Source organism: Populus alba, chromosome 13 (assembly GCF_005239225.2).
Source record: "Populus alba chromosome 13, ASM523922v2, whole genome shotgun sequence".
In the NCBI taxonomy this organism is placed as follows: domain Eukaryota; kingdom Viridiplantae; phylum Streptophyta; class Magnoliopsida; order Malpighiales; family Salicaceae; genus Populus; species Populus alba.
In genome coordinates this window covers 1,023,117-1,046,358 of record NC_133296.1, presented here as the reverse complement: position 1 = coordinate 1,046,358, position 23,242 = coordinate 1,023,117, and the positions used below count along the sequence as shown (strand labels likewise).

Below are 23,242 nucleotides of genomic sequence, written 5' to 3'. Positions count from 1 at the left end.
ATAAAAATATTATTTTAATATTTTTTCAAGTAAAAAACATTTTAAAAAATAATAATAACCATATTTTCAAATATCTATTATCTAAAACAATATTTTATATATATATATATATATAATTTTTTTTAAATCAAATAAAATCTAACCAAATTGATTTGTATTAATTTATTTGATTTGATAAACTTTCATTTATATTATTTTAAAACTCAACCCGAATATCCACAAATCACTTGGTTGATTTACGAGGTTCACAACCCAACGTATATGTTGATGTTTTTTTATTTTATTTTCTTCCAATTATAGCTAACTTAAATAGAGTACACTGAGCTAATTAATGTCTTCATCAATGTAACTGGTTAAGAAATTAGTAATGCATTAATCATGTCTGACAAAATTAATGTTGAGTGAATTATGCATTTTTTTGAATCAGGACAGTTGTGTTTCAATGTATCTATACATATAATTTATTGGACTCTCTTTGCAAGCATTTCAAGAGAAATTGATAAAATAATATTTAAAATAATATAAATATAATATTTTTTTACTATGTGTATTTTAATAGAAAAAAAATATTTGAAAAATCAATTTTATTATAAGTAGAATAAATAAATATTTTATTTTATTTTTAATAATTTTTTTTTTTTTTTCCCAATAACTAGATTTAATTGGTTTATTTTTTTGTTGGTCCCATTTTATTAGTTTTGACTCTTTTAAGAGACATATAAGAATAATATTTTTGGAAAAAAAAACATTTTAGTATTTTGTTTGGCTTTTCCAATTAAAAGTATGAAAAACAAGTAAAAAAAAATTTAAAATATTATTTTTTTTATTTTGACTTTCTATTTACCAGCTCATTAAAGATGCTCTAACTAATGCCTTGTCTTAGCCATATGCAATATGCAATGTTGTGGACATTTGGTAGATAAACTTTAAATATTCTGGAGATATAATATGATGAAGGAGTCATGTATCAAATTAATATTGTTTTTTTATATATTTTAATATTTCAGTATGTTAAAAAAATAATAAAATATTTAAAAAATAATTTAAAACTAAAATAATCAAAAAATATTTAAAGATACAGTTAAACTATGATCTAAACGGGTATTAAATTAATTTCTTATGTATGTTTTGGTTTAAATTCAAAGGAAGGTTCACGAGTTCAGATATAGATATTCTATGTAAAATCTGATGGAATTATATTTTCAGAGTTTACTAGCAAATAATGCATATCAATTAAGATTAAATTACTTTTTTTTAGCGATTTTAAAATCTAACGTGTACGATGATCCATGGTATTCGGAGGAATTTAATAATTTTATAAGTTATTTTAACCTGAAAAAAAGAAAAGAAAAATAGCAAGCCTCTTTCACCTTCGAGCCAATCTTATTCTGATATAATTTTTTTTGAAAATTTTATGGAAAGATCAATAGATGGTATTTGATAGCTGTTGTGGTTGGAATTTGAAAAATATTATTTTATAAAAAGTACTTTTAATTGAAGCTGATTTGAAAAAATAGATGTGTTGGTAAAAACTATGGTTGAAATTGAAGTTGAAAAAAAAGTAATTTAATGTGTTTGGTTAAAATGCTTTTAAAATTGAGGTTATAAAATAATTTTAAAAATATATATTAATACTGATGATTTTTAATTTAAATATTGTGGATTTAACTATTGCTGTTATATCATGAAATAAATCATACTTTATATAAAATATTTTTTTATTATTCCATGAAACCTTTTATAATTTCATTACATATGAAATATATCCGATAAAAACTACAGATTTCATAATATTTTTAGCATGTAATAAAATTAGATAAAATATTATCAGATATAAAATTTACTCTAAAATAATTTTTTTAAAAAATATTAAAAAAATAACACACTAAAACAAAAAAAAAGAGTTCACACAAGCAAGTGAACAGTGCAATCTTTTGCACTGTTCACTATTTTTTAAGTGAACAGTGCAATTCTATTGCAATGTTCACTGTAAACAGTGCAATTAAAAAAAAAAGTAAGAAATGAGTGCTTTTTTTTTTACTGCGTTCCTAACGCATAAATTAAGTGGACCCAGTGAACAATAAATTGATTTTTTTCCTTTACCAAACAGCTACAAATATGTTTTAAATAAAAAATCGCAGTCGCAGAGCCAAACGGCTCTTAGAGTATCGTATGTTTAGAAGCGTGGCTTGTGATTGTTTTTTAAAATATTTTTATTTGAAAATATATTAAAATAATATATTTTTTTATTTTTTAAAAATTATTTTTCTCATCATTATATTAAAATGATCTAAAAACATAATTTTTTTTTTAATTTGAAGCAAAAAAAAAATTTTTAAATTTTTTTAAAAGTATTTTTAAAATGCAAAAACAAAACCTCGCTTAGTAGATTTCTAATACTATTGTATATATTTTTAAATGATCAAATGACATAAATTTTTCGCTTCTTTTAATAAAATTTATTTATTGTTGAAAAAAAGAAAGAAAAAATGTGTATGAATAATATACTTCATAAATCTAGTAGTAAAATGAAAATAAAGAAGTACAATTGAACAATTTTAAAATCACGTATTTCAGATCAGATTGTTCTTTAAATTTTCGTAATAATAATATTGTAGATATATTTTAAAAAATGATAATAAAATAATTTAAATTTTGTGTGAATCTAACACAATAAAAACACCTTACTTATAATTTTCATTAAATCTTTTCGTTTTCAAACAATCTTTATAGAATAATTAATAACAAGCACATACTCTTTTTAAAGCAGCATTTGGTTTCCATACTTAGATAAAAAGATAAAGATAATAAAGATAAAAAAAAAGATAAAAAAGAAAATGAAGACATAATTATGAATTTAAAATGATTATTAACAAATATAAATATTAAAGAAATAAAAAAATGATGAGGAATTTATTGTGCTGTCATTGTTCAAGCAGACTTATGTTCCCTCCATTGTCGATAACGTTTTTCTTTTTCTTTTTGGTACCTTAATTTGTTTTTTTTAGGGAATTTACTGTGTTGCCACTGCTTTTGTAGACTCATTAGTATGTTCACCCCATTGCTCAAGAAGTGAAACAGCGCCAGGTAAATATTTACGTGTCATTGTACACGTAAACAATATTGTTACTTTTTATTATTTATTGAACTATGCTGGATTTAGTAAAAAAAAAATATAATTTTTTAATTATATTTTATTTAAAAAATTAATATGTTTAATATTATTTAATAACATTATATAAATTTAAAAAAATTATAATTTTAATTTTATTTCTGATGATATTTTATTTGATTTTGTTGTAAATTCAAAATATTATGAAAACTGTAGTTCTTATCAGATGAATTTTATACATAATAAAATTATAGATAAGTTAATAAATAATAAAAAATATTTGATATAAAGTATTATTTAATTAATAATGATATAATAATGATAGTTAAATCTAAAATATTTAAATTAAAAACAATCAATATATATTATATATATATATAAATTTTTTAGTTATTTTACAATTTTAATTTAAAAATATATTTAACAAAAACATATTAAATTATTTTTTATTTAATCTTAATTTTAATGAACATATATAAATATAAATTATCCTCAATAAAATATACATTATATAAAATAAATTATTTCAAATCACACAAGAACTACAAACTCCTGAACTTTCACCACAGCCGTCCATTCTCACCGATTCCCGCGCTTCCTTTTCACACCGAGACCCGTGCTTCTTTTTGTAATCCAGTCTATAAATAGAAGAAAATACCCTTCCATAACCATTCCTCGTTCTCATCGAACCCTTTAAAAATATCGAAAACCTTTGTCTCGGGCTGCGAAGACCCTTTTGATTATTTTTCTCACACAACGAAGGACTCTCTCGTCATGGCTGAAAATGATGTTAACATGCAACAGCAATTGGTAAGGATTTTTTTAAAAAAGCTTTTTTGAAATTGGGTTCCTGGCATTTTGTTTTGGTTGATTTTGTTTTGTTTTTTAAAGGCTAGAGAGGAGGAAGAGAGGAGGCTGAAGTACTTGCAATTTGTGCAAGTGGCTGCAGTGCATGCTGTGTTGACGTTCACGAACCTGTATATTTATGCCAAGGACAAGGCTGGTCCGTTGAAGCCCGGGGTGGAGACTGTTGAGGGGACGGTTAAGAGTGTTGTTGGACTTGTTTATGATAAGTTTCGTGATGTTCCTATTGACGTTCTCAAGTTTGTTGATCGTAAGGTGAGTTTTGAGGTTTCTTTATTTGATTGAATATGATAAGCCATAGCCCACGTTATGCTTAATGAAATGCATATTGCCTGACACGAATTTGTGATTCTAATCATGTTATATGATATGGGATTTTTTTTTTATTTTTACGTTTCTGTACTGCTATGTTGATTGCATGTGATTTTGATAAAAGATACGATAATATGTTAGGTTATTGTGATATGGTGAGTATTGTTGGTGAGGCTGATGTTGATACAAGGATCTGAGCCTTGTTGGTTTCGAAATATTGCTTAGATGTGAAGATCTTGAATTCTGATTTTGAACCAGAATTTGTTAGAAATTGATGTAAAAGGGTTAGAAAACCTAGAATCCACCATGCAGCCCTTGAATCCACAAGAGATCTTCTTTGAATCCGCAGAGAAATTGGGTTCTTTAATCTTTGGATCCACGAGAACAAAAAACCATCGGAGTTTCCAATTTATGCCTTCTGATTAGGCAATTCTCTGCATATCGCTTTTTTCATTCGAGTGCAGTGTGCACTTTTTATTATGTTTTGATGCTCTCTCTGTTCTCCACATTCTTCATTTGAGTTTAGTTGCATTTGTGGACATTGTTTATGCTTTGTCTGAAGGTGAGTGTTCATAAATTTGCGTAGAGGGAATACTGATGGAAATTGTGACCAAATGTATGGTGTGGTTCATAATCTTGCTCTTCCACATAATCATCCCCCTCTTTTTTTTCAGTCATCAGATAGTTAAGATTGCGCAACTGCAAACCAGATTGGTTGCTCTTAAAGACCTTGCTTTTTGAAGATTTCAAAGAATGCTATGCCTCTGTGAAGATGATCGGATTAGTCTATGATCTGATTTTCTGTATATTATTATACCTTATGATGCTAGAATTGGCTTTAGGCTTATGCAATTAATCAAACAAGATTTTCAAGAATTGCTGTGTGAATTGAAACTTTCTATTGTTGCAGGTGGATGAATCTGTCACTAGTCTGGACACCCATGTGCCCCCACTTGTCAAGCAGGTGTCGTTCCAAGCCCTTTCAGCAGCTCAAAATGCTCCAGTGGCAGCTCGAGCAGTGGCTTCTGAAGTTCAGCGCTCTGGTGTGAAAGGAACAGCCTCTGAATTGGCGAAAACCGTGTATGCCAAGTACGAGCCTACAGCCAAGGAGCTCTACTCCAAGTACGAGCCGAAGGCGGAACAAGCTGCTGTCTCTGCCTGGCGCAAGCTCAATCAGCTCCCCCTCTTCCCTCAAGTGGCCCAGGTGGTTGTGCCTACTGCAGCCTTTTGCTCTGAGAAGTACAATCAAACTGTTGTCAGCACAGCAGAGAAGGGATACAGGGTATCCTCATACTTGCCCCTGGTGCCTACTGAGAAGATTGCTAAGGTGTTTAGCGAAGTGCCGGAATCAACCGTGTTGATTTCCAGCTAATCATAAGGCCTATGCACACAAAATTTGGATATGAAGTGCGGATGTTTCCTTTCCTTTCCTTTGTTTTTCTCTTTTTTTTAAATTTACCTGGTGACTTTGTGGAAGGCATGTTCAGACTACATGTATATTTCAGTGACAATATATGTTTTATCATGTGAACTCCTGAATTTGTCTTCCAGTTGCTCATTTTCTTTCCTTTCTTTTACTATCGGTATTCTATTTAGCATCTTCAGATCACACTACATCACAGCATCTTCTATGTGCAAGTAGGGAAAACAATATCTTGGATACCGATTTTATGCTTTATACAGATTGAGTTTCGGGAAGGAAACTTAATATATTTGATCTTGGAGGTACAAAATATACCAAATCACTAGTGTCAAGTTCTTGAGGGGATTAACTATCTTCACTTTCTCTTGCTGTGTTTACAAGCAAATTCTTGCTTCCAGAATCAAACTTGTGTTACAGAATCATTTCTCTATATCTATAGCAAGCATAGAGCTCTCTTTCCCAGCTTGAAAGTTCATCAAAGAGGCATGCAGATGGGGTGATCATGTGCGCTTTGAGAAGCTCAGTGATGCTCAGAGAGGATACAAGACTACAGTGGGCAGGGAGCCAGGGGGTTCAACTTGTAACTCCTACCAACAATTGGCTCACTGCCCGAGGTCCAAGAAGTTACAAATGGGGCTCCTCCTAAATGAAAAGATGGGACAACGGTGCATCACAAAAAAACCAATGGCTACTTTTTTAGCCACCACCGCCACACCACTAGCCTCCGAGCCCATGACCTGAATTTGGATCGTGCAACAAACTACAAGGGAGAGTGATATGCAGATACCGTTGCCTCGATCTTCTTGAGTATTTATCTCTTTCTTTACGCGCAGCAACTCTTTTCCTATCGACAAAAGTCCCTTTCTTACCATAGGAGAAAACTGAAAAAAGGAACAAAAATTCCCTAATCCCATTTCCATTTTTTTTCCTTTTGACTCGCAGATGCACACTGGTCTGTTCTTCTTGGTACATTCGGAGAAGCACGAAAGGAATAGCTCGGAACAACCACGACACCCATACTATCAGCCAAGAGAGTATTCCTCGAACGTGGAGGCAGGGAGAACTGAACTTAATACCCGTCATGACATAACATTGGACAAATACTTGGGAATTAAAAACTTGACCTTTAGTGGATACCGAAGATCACTACAATGAGCCACCGAAGTTGTATTTGGAGACACCGAAAAAGAATTTGAATAATTGAATTGAATTATTAGGTTAACTCGTGATTTATCAGTTAAATTAGGTTAGTTTTATTAAAACAAAAATGTTTACTCAACTCAACTCAATTTAAGTTTTGAGTTTTAAAAACATGGGGGCGATGATACTATCATTTGAAACGGATGAATGAACTATAAGTCTGTAATTGGAAAATACGTTATTTACTACAGTTAGTTATTTACAAAAAGACGCCATGAATGATCCAGCATAAATAAGGTGTTGAGCCTTTACGACCTAGATTATAGAATGCATAGCAAACCTGCGCGGCCGACTCGATAGAGGGAGTGCAAAGGAGATGAAAAATCATTTACGGGATCAGACATTTTGCATGTTTTAGAGGTCCTAAACTTTGCAATTTGGGTCCCCATGACCCACTTCAGAGTTCAGAGCTCACCCTCCGATCTCCACTGGTTGCATATTAAGGGCTTATGAAAATGTAATAATAATAATTTTTTAACATATTTTTTTATTTAAAAATATATTAAAATGCTTTTTTTTATCTAAAAGTATATTAATTTTTTTTATTTTTTTTTAAAATAATTTTTAACATTAATATATCAAAACAATTTAAAACATGAAAAAAAATTTCTTAAAAAAATTCTTTTTCATGAATTTTAATTAATCATCATTTGCTTTTCAAATGACACCTTAACCCAAGAAAGAAATCATATGTAAAGTAAAACTAAGGAAGCATTTAATTATTGTTTCGAGATAAAAAAAATAATAGAGACAGAAAAGACAAGACAAAAAATAAAACATAAATATAATTGTGTTTAATAAAGATGTACAAAACAAAATAAATGTATTTATATATCTCATGTTTTGAGACATATTATCTCTGGATATTTATTTTATCAATGCAGCCGTTAGTGTTACATAAATCCCACAAAATAAACTGTCTCTTATAACCTTTGTTAAGGAAAAATACCTGTAGTCACCTTGCAATCGCAGAAACTATCATATTGCCCAAACCCACACTTCATAGTTCAGAGTTCACCAACCAATCTATGAAATCTACGGAGAAATCTTGCGATGCTCAGCCATCAAATATATTAACATGAAAACATAATTAACAAACAAGAAACCGTGCTCAACAATAGATCGAGATTACAAAATACAGTTATAGAAGGACAATAAAAAACAAGAGGAATCTACTAGCTCAATGTGAACGTTTTACACCAATTTCTCTGTGTGTTCATCAACAATATAACATCATGCTGGCAATGAATCATTTTCCAACATGAAAACATAATTGTTAGAAAAGTTTAGGATGAAAACAAATATAGAGTTGGTTTAAAGGCGTGAAAACAACATCTCTAGGACATAACTAAGCCCTCTAAACCTCTAAATGAATGAGAAAATAAGACCAAGAAAAGAATATATGTATATTTGTTAACATATTTTTATAGACTTGAAATATATGAAAATATGATTATTCATCAAATAATATGATTATTCATGAAACAATATAATTGTTCATATTAAGTTTCCAAGTTCCAAATGCTATCTTTTGATATTATAAATATCCTATATAATAACATTAGGAAGCTAAATAGAATAGTTTGTTCATCATGGACTTAATTTAATACACAATAAAAATCTATACTTAGAAATATTGGAAGGGAGTGTTTTTTTTGATAGGGAATAAACATCTTTTCTTTAATTATTTATAAACTACACCAACAAGAATTAGCATGATATTGACAAACATCGAAAGAGAGTAGACTGTATTCAACGCCAATGTTTCTCTCATTCACCTTTCCGAGCCTTCCATGGACAAGCGAGCAGAATGCAAGCAGAAAAATAGACAGCCATCAGGATCCAAGCTCGCTTACAAATGTTGGAAGAAATGTAAGCAATGCTAGTGTCTGTAACTAGAGCCATTCCCCGTATAAATTCTTCAGCAGCAGAAACCAAGAGACATCCCAATAATAGATGCAACAGAGTGATCCAATACCTTTGCCGTTTCTGATTGAAAACATATGACCCACGGCCGTTAAAAAGTTCATTAAATGCCAAGACCACAAGCATTGTTAACGATAAGAAAAAGCAAACTGCGTTCATCTTGAAAAATTCAAGGGATTGACTTTTGTGTAGTTCCCAAATTATGGATTTTCCAGGCTTGTGTGTGACATTAAGAGATTTTTGGCTGGTACTCGAGTCCCATTCCTGCCAAAAACCTCCGGGGGGATGCATTCCCAATTGGAAAGATGATGTGGCAAACAATGCAGCTAAAACACCAACACCGTTCCTCAGTGAATCAGCATAGTTTTCGTTTCTTGAAGTCAAGGACCGATCTTCTCTTGATAATGCTTGTTGTCGTTGGTTGCTGACAGGAGCTTGAACTGGCCTCCCGGACACCTCTGCTCCGGCACTGCGAAGCACTTCTTGTATTTCTTCCAGTTCTTTAGAACCTGCCATTGATGTTACAGAAATATCTAATGCTGTAAGACCTTCTGAATTAACCGCATTCACTTCAACATTAGCCCGATCTGATACAAGAAGCTTTACGATCTGCTGCGAATAAATGCGTATTATTATTAGTTGGTCCAAAGTATCGTTAATGGAATCTGCTAGTTGAGAAGACTATATCGATGCCATAAGAAGTAAAAGGTCAACGTCAATGTTCAAACAAAAAAGGAACAGCAAGTTATCATTTTCAGCCATATTCAGAAGACTAGCGAACAGCATACCTTTGAGTTTTTTGCAGCACAGGCAAGGTGAAGAACGGTGTTACCATCTTCATCTTTGGCGTTGACAAGCTCATCTCCAACTTGTATTTGAGAAGCAAGCTGAATCAAAGTCTCCAATGCCTTGTATTGATTATTTTTAACGGCAACATGCAAGGCATTCTCACCCATCGGAGTAAGCTCTTACGCTGATTCAATCGAAAAGACCTCTCTCAACACTTGTACTCTCCCCTTGGTGGCGGCAGTGTGAAGGGGATTCTTTCCATCTCCATCTTTTATAAGAGCAAGATCAGGTCGACGAACCAGCATGTCCCTCACTATCTCCCGGTGACCTTTTGCCGAGGCCAGATGAATGGGAGAAAAACCTTGTTGGTTAAGTTCATCGGCTAATCCAGGACAATTTTGCATCGCCACCATGGCAAACTGAGCATGGCCAAGAAGTGCAGCAACATGCAATGGTGTGTTTGATGTGGTGACTGTTACAGCATGGAGAAGGAGAGGATCTTCCCGGATTAATTCTAGCAAAGCGTTCACATCTCCTGTGAAAGCTGCACAAAACAATCTAGGATCCATTGCTAAAATCAATGCTCGCTTTCCACCACCACTACTAAATCTGTCTATATATCCCTTGCTACTAATAAACTTCTAATCTAGGGTTAATTTTTGTTTTATAATTGCAGTTTGAATATGTTCCAGTGATGCATTTGTTTCTGTATTTTAACACTATATAAAGCCTTAAATTAATAGATTTTTTTTAGAAAAATCTGTCTTTCATGTGGATGGTCAACATGTGGATGGAATTTTTTTATATTGGGATAGAGTTGTGTGTGGCATGTAAATTTCAATTAATTAATTGGTGGAATAAATTTTTTAAAATATAAAAAATATTTAAAATATGAAGAGTTTTTTTTTACTATATTATTAAATCTTATTTAATAAATTAATTTTAAAATCTCGCGACTTAACTCTTTGTTTAACTCAATTTTTAAACTAAATTGTGTGAGAGTTAGTCCGAATTAAATTAATTGATTTTATAAATCAAAATGCAATTCTTGATAATTGGTAAAACTATAGCTTAGTTTTAATAAAGTTTCAAGTTGGTAACTTTTTCCACAAAAATTATTAAGATAATGATTGATCATATTGATCTCAGTTCTTGAGCAAAACGTGTTATGAATTTTATTGAGTTTAATAATTTGTTTTTTATAATTTTTTAATTATATAATAAAAATATATTTTTTTGACATGTTGGGTCATTTTTTTTTTTTTATAAACCCAAGTTTGAATATGTTCAAGTGATGCATTTGTTTCTGTATTTTAAGACTACATAAAACCTTAAATTATTAGATTTTTTGTAGAAAAATATGTCCTTCATGTGGATGGTCGGGGTGGATGGTCAACGTGTGGATGAAATTTTTTTATATTGGGATAGAGTTGTGTGGCATGTAAATTTCAGTTAATTAATTTGTTGAATAAATTTTTTAAAATATAAAAAATATTTAAAATATGAACAGTTTTTTTACTATAGTATTAAATCTTATTTAATAAATTAATTTTAAAATCTCATGATTTAACTCTTTGTCTAACTCGGAGTTTTAAACTAAATTGTGTGAGAGTTAGTCCGAATTAAATTAATTGATTTTATAGATCAAAATGCAATCTTTATAATTGGTAAAGGTATAGCTTAGTTTTTAACAAAGTTTTAAGTTAGTAACTTTTTTCACAAAAAATTATTAAGACAATGATAGATCATATTGATCTCAGTCACTAAGCAAAACATATTATGAATTTCATTGAGTTTAATAATTTTTTTATAATTTTTTAATTATATAATAAAAAAATATATATTTTTGACATGTTGGGTCAATTTCTTTTCTATAAACCCAAGTTTGAATATGTTCAAGTGATGCATTTATTTCTGTATTTTAAGACTACATGAAGCCTTAAATTATTAGATTTTTTTTGTAGAAAAATCTGTGCTTCATGTGGATGGTTAGGGTGGATGGTCAACGTGTGGATGGAATTTTTTTATATTGGGATAGAGTTGTGTGGCATGTAAATTTTAGTTAATTAATTGGTGGAATAAATTTTTTAAAATATAAAAAATATTTAAAATATAAAGAGTTTTTTTTACTATATTATTAAATCTTATTTAATAAATTAATTTTAAAATCTCACGACTCAACTCTTTGTCTAACTCGAGTTTTAAACTAAATTGTGTGAGATTTGAATTAAATTAATTGATTTTATAGATCAAAATACAATCTTGATAATTGGTAAAAGTATATCTTAGTTTTTAACAAAGTTTCAAGTTGGTAATTTTTTCACAAAAATTATTAAGACAATAATAGATCATATTGATCTCAATCCCTAAACAAAACGTGTTATGAATTTTATTGAGTTTAATAATTTATTTTTTTTAATTTTTTTTAATTGTATAATAAAAATATTTTTTTTTGACATGTTGGGTCAATTTCTTTTTTATAAACCCAATTTTGAATATGTTCAAATGATGCATTTGTTTCTGTATTTTAAGACTACATAAAGCCTTAAATTAATAGATTTTTTGTAGAAAAATATGTTCTTCATGTGGGTGGCCGAGGGTGGATGGAATTTTTTTTATATTGGGATAGAGTTGTGTGGCATGTAAATTTTAGTTAATTAATTGGTGGAATAAATTTTTTAAAATATAAAAAATATTTAAAATATGAAGAGTTTTTTTGACTATATTATTAAATCTTATTTAATAAATTAATTTTAAAATCTCACAACTTAACTCTTTGTCTAACTCGATTTTTAAATTAAATTGTATGAGAGTTTGTCTGAATTAAATTAATTGATTTTATAAATTAAAAATACAATCTTGATAATTGACAAAAGTATAGCTTAGTTTTTAACAAAGTTTCAAGTTGGTAACTTTTTTCAAAAAAATTACTAAGACAATGATAGATCATATTGATCTCAGTCCCTAAGTAAAACGTGTTATGAATTTCATTGAGTTTAATGATTTATTTTTTTATAATTTTTTTAATTATATAATAAAAATTTATGGTAACAAAATTGAATACCAACCTAAAAATAAAAAATTATTCAAGGCAATGATAACCCTAACGAAAGAAAAAAAATAAAAATAAATCATGTAGTTTATTCCCAACCAATTCAATATTAAAATTTAAAATCAAGAAAAAGCTATTAATGGACCAAAACAAAAACTTTTTCAACTCATTTTTAGCCTAAAACACCCAGGAAACACTCTAGAGACCCGTTAAACCAATCTATTGCCACAAAAAACATAGAAAAACCGCTCTAAAACTTGAGAATCCACTCGAAAAAAAAAAAACTTCCCAAGCTCATATTTGTTTTTTAAGCGTTTTCAGGATTAAAAAAAATCTAATTTAATTCCCTCATCATATGTTCATGTTTGACACAAAAAACAATTGTTTTGGTGGTTAGATCCCTTCACCAGATACTTTTCTCTCTAAGTAGAATTTAAACAATTTCTTCTCTTTCTTTCCGACCAAAAAATGATTGAAAATGAGTAAAATAAATTGTATACCAAAAACTGAATTTTATAAAATTCCAAGGGACTAATTACGTAATAACTAAAAAACATGGGGGACTTAAAATGATTTTTGATAGAAATTTTCAATCCTCACCAATGTTACTTGTTTTTTTTTTTTGATCTCTTTTCTTTCAATTCAATCAATTTTTTTTTTAAAAAACATGTAATTAAGCTCTAATTTGGTCTTAAAATGGCTTAATTGTGCAGAAACAAAATTCAAGAATTAAATCAAAAAAATTTAAAAATTATGCTATTGTAATTCATAAAAAAATATGAAAGAATGGATAATGTTTTTTTTTAATAGTTTTTAATATGATTATCGAGACATAGTTTTGCTGTCATCGACATGTAATAATTTCTCAGCATTGAGGTTTTGGGGACATGGATTTGCTTACATGGATGCCTCGCAACTTGCAGGTAGCTGAAAAGGCCATGCATAAGGGGCCTGCAAGTCAATGAAGCCGAACAAGCTACAACAATAAACAAAAGAAAGACGAAGAAAAGAGGAAACTTACATTTGTGTGAGAGCTGTACATATTTTATTTTAAATAACATGTTTGTTTTCTTCAATAATATATTTATTAGATGAAAATAAATCGTAATTTTTTCATTGTAACGAATGTAGTGGAATTAATTTTTAAAATATTTGGCAGTTATTATTTTTTAAAGTGATTTTTATTTTAAATATATAAAAATAATATTTTTTTTTATTTTTTAAAATTTATTTAATATCAGCACATAAAAATAATATAAAATATATATACAAATAATTTGAATTAAAAAATAAATAACTATCGTATTTCAAAAATAAAATCCTATTAATTACTTTTTAGATTTTAAATTATTTTATCAACGAAATTTTGAGAATAGAGCTGGGCTTTTCCCATCCCTCATCTAGAGTGGCTCGCCCAAGACCTTGAGAGAGACCTAAATGGGCTTAAGAATTTGTAAACAATAAAATCAACTAGCCCATTGCCTCACAAATTTAACCGGCAATCTCCTCCTCCAGTTCCCTAATCAATAGAAGAAGAAACCAAAAGCTGAAGCTGTGGTAACCCACCAAAGAGAGAGAGAGAGAGAGAGAGGGAGAGAATCACCATGGCAACAACTTCTTGTTTTCAAGTAGTACTGCCTTTGACGACATGTTCATTGCCATCTTCAACTTCATATTCAAAATCAATTAAGCTAAAACCTAACACCATCGACAACCTTAGAATCAAATGTTTTGCTTCAATTAATGCAAGAAATTCATCATCTTCTTCTAATATCCCTATGCCTCCAATAAACCCTAAAGACCCATTTCTGTCGAAACTCGCTTCAATTGCTGCCACTTCTCCTGACTCTCTCCTTCAAGACAGCCCCGTCAGCGGTTCTGATACGCCGCCGTATCTTGACATCTTTGAGTCTCCCAAGCTCATGGCCACTCCTGCTCAGGTGAGTTCATAAGACCGCGTTTGGTTTCTCGAAAAGAGAACCGATTTCTATATTTGTTTTGATGTTAACTATGCTTTTAATTAATCGAGCCTAAACAGAAATTGGAAATAACTCTCTGTGAGTGGCTGCAAGAAGTTCTTGGTTGTTGCTGGTGAATGATGAGTTTATTCTTTTCGTTATTTCTAAGTGAACCAAACATGGTCTTAAAAAGAGAACCAATTTCTATTTTGTTTTGATGTTAAATATGCTTGTAATTAATTGAACCTAAATAGAAATTGGAAGTAACTGTCTGTGAGTGGCTGTAAGAATTCTTGGTTGTTATTGGTGAAGGGAAGAGTTTATTCTGCTTGTTATTTCTAAGTGAACCAAACATGGCCTTAGTGTTTTAGAATTCCTTTTTGTGTGTGTTTATGAGTTCTTTGATTTCATTCTGTAATGGGTTTTTTAATCGGTTGAAACTTTTGTTACTGGTGGAGCAAAGTTTTATTTTGGTTTTGATTTGCAGGTAAACCAAACATGGCTTTAGTGTTTTAGAAACTCAACTTTGTGCGCGTTTAGTAGTTTTCTTTTTTAATTGGAATCTTTATTGATTGAAAATCTTAGGTGGAAAGATCGGTGTCCTATAACGAGCATAGGCCAAGAACGCCTCCGCCTGATTTGCCCTCTTTGCTTCTACATGGAAGAATTGTTTACATTGGCATGCCTGTAAGTGCCTTAATTTTTACATATCTAATGAAGTACCCTTTTTACTTAATTTCTAGTTGCTAGCATGCATCATTATGTGAAAATAATTTAATTTGCTATCAAGGGAAAATTTCAATCATGCACAAGATAGTTTGAATTTGAAGCGTTTGACATGGATTGGTACCAAGTAATAACATGGTTTGTACTTTGTAAGTTGAGTTTGTTTGTGTGATGTGTTTGATATGTTAGACCTTTGTTTGTCTCAGCTAGTGGCTGCTGTCACGGAGCTGGTTGTTGCAGAATTGATGTATTTGCAATGGATGGATCCAAAAGCACCAATTTATATCTATATTAATTCTACAGGAACAACCCGTGATGATGGTGAATCGGTAAGCTCATTTCTTCTTGTGATATGATACATGTTGGAAATGAGATACACTAGGTGATTGTTCCTGTTGTGAGGTACCTATCTGTTTCAGTGCTAGATTATCCTTAATTTAGAGTTTTGAAGGGTAAGTGTTCTGTTATATGTAGAACATGTTGAATGCGTGGAAGTTTATAAAGTTAAGGGATATGGATGCTTTGCTTTTGCAAATCAGTATATTGTTGTAATAGGTTTGAGTCTAGTCTCAAAGCACAATCCATTTTTCTGAGTTACAAATTCCGATTTTGTTAAGTATTTCGGTATAGCACCAGTGGGAAGTGGGCAAATAAAACTGAAAGCAAGAGTGGGTCAATGGGGTTGTGAATCCTACCATCAGATTAGCTGAGAGGAGTCTTGGATGGGTTGCTTAACTGAGTTGACTCTTCTGTCTGATGGAATAGCCCTGATGCCTCAGTTAGTTAGGTGCCCATCCGTGTTGGTGAGCAAAGTTGTTATGGTTAGTTCCTCTACTGAAAGGGCAATTGGCACCTGTGGGGTCATGCAACTATGCGTTCCCTCATTCAGGCCTTGTGGCAAATGGTTGTGATGGTCCTTGGTCATGAAATGTGGTGCAAGAAGGCGTAAACCAAGAACCTTGAACCATTCTGGCTGATTGGTCTATGCAACAAACCTGAGGGGAACTTAAGCATCCCACTTCCTAGCTTTGTTTGGATAGTGAAAATCTTTCATCAACCTAGAAAGTTATATATATCATTTTGGAGATTGAGTTGTTAGACTTAGGACTAGTTGGGTATTTCCTGCATTACAAAATATTTTGGTTTATCTTGAACAAATTAGGACCAATGTAGATGACATAGATGGCACAGCTGTGGTGATATATATGTTCTCTTTCGTGTCCTCTTACTCCTTTAGGTAATTAACCCTTTGTGTAGTACTCTTAAAAATTTATCTTCCAATCCTTTCATCGGATATTAATTTTTAATGTAGTTTCTGTTTGCTGGATATTCAGGTTGGAATGGAGACAGAAGGTTTTGCCATCTATGATTCAATGATGCAGTTAAAGAATGAGGTGGGTTTCTCTTCAAAAATTGTTTTGGCCTCTCTTTCTTCAAGAGCATTGAATGGATAGATGGCCACTAATAGGGATTTGATTTTATGAAGACATATATGCTATTCTGCAGGATGCATCTAGACCTTTACGATATTTCTATTGCAGATACATACAGTTGCTGTAGGAGCTGCTATTGGCCAGGCCTGTCTTCTACTAGCTGCAGGAACAAAGGGTCACCGGTACATGATGCCACATGCAAAAGGTATGATGCAGTGGGCTTGCAAAATTTGCAATTGTAGAGTGCTTATGCTATCATTCCATCTCCTATCTAACATGAAGTGTTTCAGCAATGATCCAACAGCCTCGTGTTCCATCATCAGGATTGATGCCTGCTAGTGATATTCTTATTCGTGCTAAAGAGGTTCGTTTAACCCATTTTATAGCTTGAATGAAAGTGTCATGGTTGTTAGTCAACTTTGGCAATTTTTGCTCTTATTTCATGTTATTGTCCATTTCTGTACTTTCCAATTCATTCCATGCTCATTTTCCAAGCTCTCTTTGGTAGTCAAAACTCAAAAGAGGGGGCCATAATAACAACTGTGATTTTATATGTGCATTCTTTATTTTTGTAATATCTTTCATTTCTTTCTGCCGATTACACTTATACGAGGAGATAATAAGCTAATCACTTCTCTGAAGACTTGTTTAACCTTTTTAGTATATTTCTGGAAATCATCATCACTCTACTGTCATCATTATTTTTGCAGGCAGTAATAAACAGGGATGTTCTAACAGAACTTCTGGCCAAGCACACCGGAAATGTGAGTACGATTCATTAATGTGTAGCCTTTTTATTTAATCTTAAAACTACCAGACCCAGGAACTAATTGAATAACTCGATCTTTCATCAGTCAGTAGAGACTGTAGCTAATGTAATGAAGAGACCATTTTATATGGATTCTAGAAGAGCCAAAGAATTCGGGGTCATTGACAAAGTAAGTTCTTAAAAGAATACTTTCTCTTACACACCTGATTGTTTTATTTAACCCAATTGGACGTTCAAGTACGTTGACTTACCTTGTATGGCACTATTGTTTCCAGATTCTTTGGCAGGGTCAGGAAAAGATAATGGCAGATGTCCTGCCCCCAGAGGATTGGGACAAGTCAGCTGGCATTAAAGTTGCAGATCCCTTCTAGTGTCATTCCTTCTTCCTTGCTGGAGCAGAAGAGAGGAGGGTCCTGGAATGCAAGTTGTTCTACAGAAAGAAAGAATTGTCAAGCCCTGGAGAACAGCTGGTGATGCTTTGTCGCAGTACACGAGCCCATCTTGGATATGCGGCGTATCGGTTCTCACCTTTATAAAATCTTGTCGAAAAACATATTTAGAGGGTAGAAAAGCCTCGGATATGAACAAAAATTGTTTATCTATCGAAAGCAAGATAGAAGTTCTGTACACTTTTATCGATCATCTCAAGATTCAATTAGTTATATGGTAGTTTGTATTTTGTGCTTCTCATCGACAAACTTTTCAAGCAACCATTTCATTCTCTTTGTTGAGTTATATATCAAACTAGATCTTGTCATTTTACAGCTGATATAGATCGGAAGGTTGTTTAAGGCATAAGCTAGATACCATGACATGCAACTTGCCTATGCACGCCCATTTCATCTCATGCCCAGGTGTTCAGATGCTAGACATTGGATCATCTTATTTCTCATGCTCAATGTTACATGAAGCATAATGTCCGATTTTTCCCAGAGGTATCCTGTTTTGGTCATCCAGCCAGCTATCTCATGGCCGAAATCCAACCATGGCTCGGAAACTCGGACGGCATGCAAATGAATGACATCGAATCCTGTTTTGAGATTAGCTCACTGACTATTGGCTAATTCTTGAACTTAAATTCTAAACCCAGGTCCCTTGAATTTTTATTTTCTTTCTCTCATCGTCGCTTGGCGTGCTCCATGATTGCTTAAATGAATCGTAAAAAGGGAAGTGGCTAGACACAGAAGCTCAACTGCAGCATGTAAAAAATTGGAGGGAAGTCGAAGTAGTCAACTCTCTGTTACCATTCCAGTTTCCACCCAAATACACGGAGAGAGGAAGCTGAGACTGGGTAGGAGAGGAAATGGGCAGCTCGTCTTTCTGCTCATTCAGATTTGCAATTTTCCTCTCCTTCTCTCTCACAGCTTCTTCATCATCTTCCTCCATCCTCCCATTCAAAACACCATCGTCATCTTCAATCCCAAAAGCCACACCATCTGATCTACTCTCCCTCTTGGGCCCTCCAACCCAATCCTCCAAAATCAACCCTTTAATCTCTCAACAACTCTATTCTTGCCTAAAATTTCTTGTTCCTTTCACTCCTTCAAAACCAAAAACACCAAAATATAACAGTATCAGTGACTGTTATATTAAGCAAAGGAGTCTCGGACTCCGTTCAAATAGCGTGATTAGCGTTGAGAGAAGCAAGAGTGAAGAGGATGAACTCATTTGGTGGCCCCCTGAACCTGTCCTTGAACTGGCTCGGCTTGCGCTTGATTCTGGTGGAGACCCAGCTTCAATACACCGAGCTCTGGATCCTACTGTCTTGCCCGTGAGTTTTAGCTTTTATTTTTTTACGAGTGAATCATTTTTATTAGGAATAATCGATCATTTCGCACAAAAGTTAATTTCCAGTTAAGCTAGTGAAAACCCATGATTTACTATAGCATGAATTGGTAGCTGAAGAATATCTTTTGATCAATCGTAGTAGATAGGAAGAAATTGTTGGAAATGAATGTGGCAGAGTGCAGTAATTTAGGTGAACTGAATTATTGTTATTGTCTAGATAAAAAAAAAAAAAATCTATGATAATTGATATTGTTATAGGTGCCTGATGTTGAAGGATGCCAAGAGAACAAATGTGGGCTTACTAGAACACCATATGGAAGAAGGTTCATAAGTGAGGTTTGTATCATTCTTAGAAGGGTTTCCTTTGTTTCTTTTTTCTTTTTATTTTAAATTTAGCTTCTATGTTAATCACTACCATTTTGTTGTTAAATCGCAGGAGTTGAATTCTTATATTATATTTTTGTTTGAGCTCATTGTTGCTCGAGGACCGTCAGTTGGTTTTAATGTATCTTTGAATCGATATGATTTGTTTCATGGTCATGTTTTCATTGCCAGGGAAACAGGAAGACTTGGGATATTGTAAGTTTTGTGTTTCGCTTTCCAATGATTATGTGCAGCACAGATGCATATTGAATTTTGTGTGGAACGGTATGTGTGCGGCAAATAGTCTGCATTTGTGCCTTTAAGGACTGCATTTTTATAATTAGACATCAAAAACATATCTGAAAGGTTGAACTTCACAAAAAGAATGGTGAAAATGTGATAACAAATTGAACTCATTCACAATCTGGAAGGCATGAACTAGTGTTACAATGGTTGTACTACGTGGATATGCACCTAAATGTGAATTCCTTGGCAACCAGGACCAAATTCGAATATGTTAAGTGTGAATATGACCTGTATTCAATGGATGGGCAGGATATCCTGTACAAAAGAGGTTTTTAGTTCAAAACCCAATCTGCTTTGAGGTATCGGTCCTCTGCTTACATTGTAGTATCTCCAGTCAGTCTGTTGTTGTCTCATGTCGTAGGGTTAAATGAGAGAGTTCATTGTTCTATTCAAGAAAGTCTCTCCTTGAAGCATGAATGTTTTTATTAAATTTGTAATGGTTGTTACATGGTTTTGATTATGATCTTGATGGAATTTAGCTCGTTAATTTTCTGCATGTTATTGAGGAGTTCTTACTTATTTTGCAGGTTCCATGCTAGAGAGTACCCCGCATATGATAAAGAAGTATTTCCATACAATATGGGATATTGCCAGAAAGGTAAATCAGCAAAACTCGTAAGAACACAACTACACTTGTAACAATTTTCATTCTTTCATCCCTAAATCTGCAAAATCGCTTCTGTTATGAAGGTCTGAATTAAGGATTAGTTCTTTTTTTTTTAAAAAAAGATTCATTTACATTTTTTTAGAAGGAAGCTAGAACAGAATCTGTTATTATTTCATATAGACTTTGTAAATGCTTAAAGTAAATCTATTGAACTGTTGGAATTGATCTCAAATCATGAAATCATATCACTAAGAAAACATGTGGCTGTTGTCCTAATACCAAATTCTTCCCCCCTTTCAGGTTCTACTGTAACTTACGATGATTCAATGAATTTGCGAAACATTCTCTTGTTGCTTCCATTGCCAAGCAATTCCACTAGAGCTTGGGTGGCACCAGGTACATTTCTCAAGTTGCCATTACTGTAGTATTGCGACAGTCAGAGTTCTGCTTCTGGATGGATAAACTTTGTAGGTTAAACAGTAATCCTATATCTCATGAACCCTGTAATTTCTCATCCCTGTAGCATTTTCATTATGATTGAAACCACCAATATGCAAAGCCACTCAGAGTTGAATTTATGCATCTAAAAAAGATACTTGGATGTGAAGCTGTATGCATCTCCTTTCTTCTTCTTGTTTTATTTTTAGTTGTTCCCTAAAAAGTTTCTTGTGTCTCCTTTACTTTGAGCTCTATAGTGTTGGCCTTTTTCTCTCTTAAATTCTAATTTGTTTGTGGTACAAGAGAAGTAGGCATGTCTTATGGTTACCAGAGTTAGCTGTGTTCAAAATACTCAGAAGGGAAGGATAGACTAGTGAATGACACAGAAGTCACTCCTCTTGAAGTCTTAACAGAAATAATGCATGGACTGTATATTGCCGGAACTTGTTCTGTGATCTTTATTCCTTGAAGATCACATGACGCTATTTGATTTTCTTGGTTTTTATCAAACACGATGTGCCTTAGAGTGCTGTAAGCCACATCTATTCTTGTGTCTTTCCTAAAGTGAAAGTTCCTTTGTTTCCAGCAACTATTCAGCAAAATGTTCCTAGAAATCAATATGGATTCAGGTCTCAATTATGGTGTCTTAATTTAGCTTGTTATTGACATGCAGGAGTCCTAGTCGTGCTGGATGCCCGTCCCGATGGGATCATATACAGAGATCTCATACCTGAATATGTAAACATTGCAAGGACCATATATGAAGGTTTGAGCTTCATTTACCTTGTATCCTTCCGCTTGCAAAATTCAAATTTCAATTCATCATGTTTCTTGACATCTTCTGTTGGTCTTGGCAGATGATTTGGGAGAAGTTGTGGTTGATGTCAACTACTTGAATGTTGGAGACACAGTTCCTGATTATCAGATCTTCGTTTGCTGAAGTCCTGCTCAAGGCAGCCATCACTTGCTCTCTTTTACAACACTGCTAGATACACCACAAGGTGTTCTCACTCCCATCATTCTTCTCTCTCAAATAACATCATCAGATCCTCTTGCTTTCCAGCCATCACTTGTTCTCTTTTATTATGTTTTTCTTGGTTTAGACATCGATTTTACGTGAATGTGACAAAGTTTCTTTCCTTGTAACTATTTAATAATAGCACATACGATGGAAGATTTTCTTGTAATTACAATAATCGACACGAACGAATTACATACAATAATATTTAGAGTAACTTGGACTTTCATCCTGACCTCTTCTGTTTAAAATAATCAATCCAGTTTCTGTTTACATAATCAATCAGTTTGATTAGGATAATATTTTTTTTCTGTTGAAATTATATATATGCCAAAAGAAAATAGTGTTTTTACGTAGAAATAATATAATTGTAAATTGTAAATTGTAAATTTTTGTTTTTTTAGAAAACAAGTTTTTCTTATATTTATTTTCCTTTTTATATTTTTGTATTTTTATCATTTTATACTTCATCTATTTATCACCATTTTTTCTTATTTTATTTTTTTATAATTTATTTATTTTATTTTATTACATTCTGTTTTTGGGAAATTTTTCTTACAATTTGAAAATTTATTACTCTATACTTTATCTATTTATACTTTTTTTTAGAAAAAAATATTATATAAAGATTAAGAAAATAATGTTTCATTGTTAAATAAACGCATTAATATTTTATTTTTATATTTATTAGCATAAATAATTCTTGATGTATTGAATTAAATATGTGCATAGTTTTTTTTATTTATAAATTAGATTTTTTTAAAAAAAAAATATTGATAAACTTGTATATTTATTTTTTATCAAAAAAATTATCCAACTACTCTAATTTTGGTTAGCTATGAATTTTATAAGTTAACTTGCAAGACCGGCTTTAATACTTATATTCTATTTAATACCATAATAATTATAGTCTAAGTTGAAGTCATCTGTCTAATGATTTCATATTTTTCATTTCATTTGCAAATAATGTGATGTGCTACCTTAAACGTTACCGTTAAAATCAAAGTACGCTTTTAGAGCCTGTTTTCCCTTTCAAAATTTTTTTTTTTTAAAATTTAAAAAAAATTATTTTATTTATTATTTTTTAAATAGTTTCTGTTATATTAATATTAAAAATAAAATTTAAAAATATTAAAAAAAAAAATACTTGAATGCACA

At 31.8% G+C, this 23,242-nt stretch overlaps 4 protein-coding genes across 5 annotated transcripts; 3 read left to right on the top strand and 1 right to left on the bottom strand.

Annotated features, from left to right (window-relative positions):
• The first annotated feature begins 3,750 nt into the window (after positions 1–3,750).
• Positions 3,751–5,857, top strand: LOC118060751 (REF/SRPP-like protein At3g05500). The gene is made up of 3 exons (XM_035074011.2): positions 3,751–3,922; positions 4,004–4,231; positions 5,199–5,857. Exons 1-3 carry the CDS (start codon positions 3,887–3,889, stop codon positions 5,658–5,660), a joined length of 726 nt encoding a protein of 241 aa, XP_034929902.1. The 5' UTR covers positions 3,751–3,886; the 3' UTR covers positions 5,661–5,857.
• Positions 5,858–8,681: 2,824 nt separating this feature from the next.
• LOC118060750 (uncharacterized) lies at positions 8,682–9,809 on the bottom strand. Its single transcript, XM_073404041.1, has 2 exons — positions 9,626–9,809; positions 8,682–9,449 (listed from the first exon to the last, which is right to left on the bottom strand). Exons 1-2 carry the CDS (start codon positions 9,791–9,793, stop codon positions 8,682–8,684), a joined length of 936 nt encoding a protein of 311 aa, XP_073260142.1. The 5' UTR covers positions 9,794–9,809.
• A 4,383-nt stretch (positions 9,810–14,192) lies between these two features.
• Positions 14,193–18,254, top strand: LOC118060749 (ATP-dependent Clp protease proteolytic subunit-related protein 3, chloroplastic). Its single transcript, XM_035074010.2, has 9 exons — positions 14,193–14,618; positions 15,222–15,323; positions 15,569–15,691; positions 16,697–16,756; positions 16,904–17,000; positions 17,086–17,159; positions 17,506–17,559; positions 17,650–17,733; positions 17,840–18,254. Exons 1-9 carry the CDS (start codon positions 14,283–14,285, stop codon positions 17,933–17,935), a joined length of 1,026 nt encoding a protein of 341 aa, XP_034929901.1. The 5' UTR covers positions 14,193–14,282; the 3' UTR covers positions 17,936–18,254.
• Positions 18,255–18,392: 138 nt separating this feature from the next.
• Positions 18,393–22,313, top strand: LOC118060748 (uncharacterized). 2 transcript variants are annotated; one of them, XM_035074009.2, is made up of 7 exons: positions 18,393–19,335; positions 19,611–19,688; positions 19,789–19,931; positions 20,549–20,619; positions 20,929–21,024; positions 21,740–21,832; positions 21,924–22,313. In XM_035074009.2, exons 1-7 carry the CDS (start codon positions 18,868–18,870, stop codon positions 22,004–22,006), a joined length of 1,032 nt encoding a protein of 343 aa, XP_034929900.1. In that variant the 5' UTR covers positions 18,393–18,867; the 3' UTR covers positions 22,007–22,313. The 2 variants fall into 2 exon arrangements, with proteins under 2 accessions (XP_034929900.1, XP_073260091.1); XM_073403990.1 differs by lacking the exons at positions 21,740–21,832; positions 21,924–22,313 and adding an exon at positions 21,152–21,683.
• Positions 22,314–23,242: the final 929 nt, after the last annotated feature.

Bases quoted from the DNA above. Each gene is read 5' to 3' on its own strand.
- LOC118060751 (XM_035074011.2), top strand. From the start codon at position 3,887: ATGGCTGAAAATGATGTTAACATGCAACAGCAATTG. The intron at 3,923-4,003 runs GTAAGGATTTTT...TGTTTTTTAAAG, and splicing joins TTAACATGCAACAGCAATTG to GCTAGAGAGGAGGAAGAGAG. The intron at 4,232-5,198 runs GTGAGTTTTGAG...CTATTGTTGCAG, and splicing joins TCAAGTTTGTTGATCGTAAG to GTGGATGAATCTGTCACTAG.
- LOC118060750 (XM_073404041.1), bottom strand. From the start codon at position 9,793: ATGGGTGAGAATGCCTTGCATGTTGCCGTTAAAAATAATCAATACAAG. The intron at 9,450-9,625 runs GTATGCTGTTCG...ATTTATTCGCAG, and splicing joins GTGCTGCAAAAAACTCAAAG to CAGATCGTAAAGCTTCTTGT.
- LOC118060749 (XM_035074010.2), top strand. From the start codon at position 14,283: ATGGCAACAACTTCTTGTTTTCAAGTAGTACTGCCTTTGACGACATGT. The intron at 15,692-16,696 runs GTAAGCTCATTT...CTGGATATTCAG, and splicing joins CCCGTGATGATGGTGAATCG to GTTGGAATGGAGACAGAAGG. The intron at 17,160-17,505 runs GTTCGTTTAACC...TTATTTTTGCAG, and splicing joins TTCTTATTCGTGCTAAAGAG to GCAGTAATAAACAGGGATGT.
- LOC118060748 (XM_035074009.2), top strand. From the start codon at position 18,868: ATGGGCAGCTCGTCTTTCTGCTCATTCAGATTTGCAATTTTCCTCTCC. The intron at 19,932-20,548 runs GTAAGTTTTGTG...CTTATTTTGCAG, and splicing joins ACAGGAAGACTTGGGATATT to GTTCCATGCTAGAGAGTACC. The intron at 20,620-20,928 runs GTAAATCAGCAA...CCCCCCTTTCAG, and splicing joins TATGGGATATTGCCAGAAAG to GTTCTACTGTAACTTACGAT.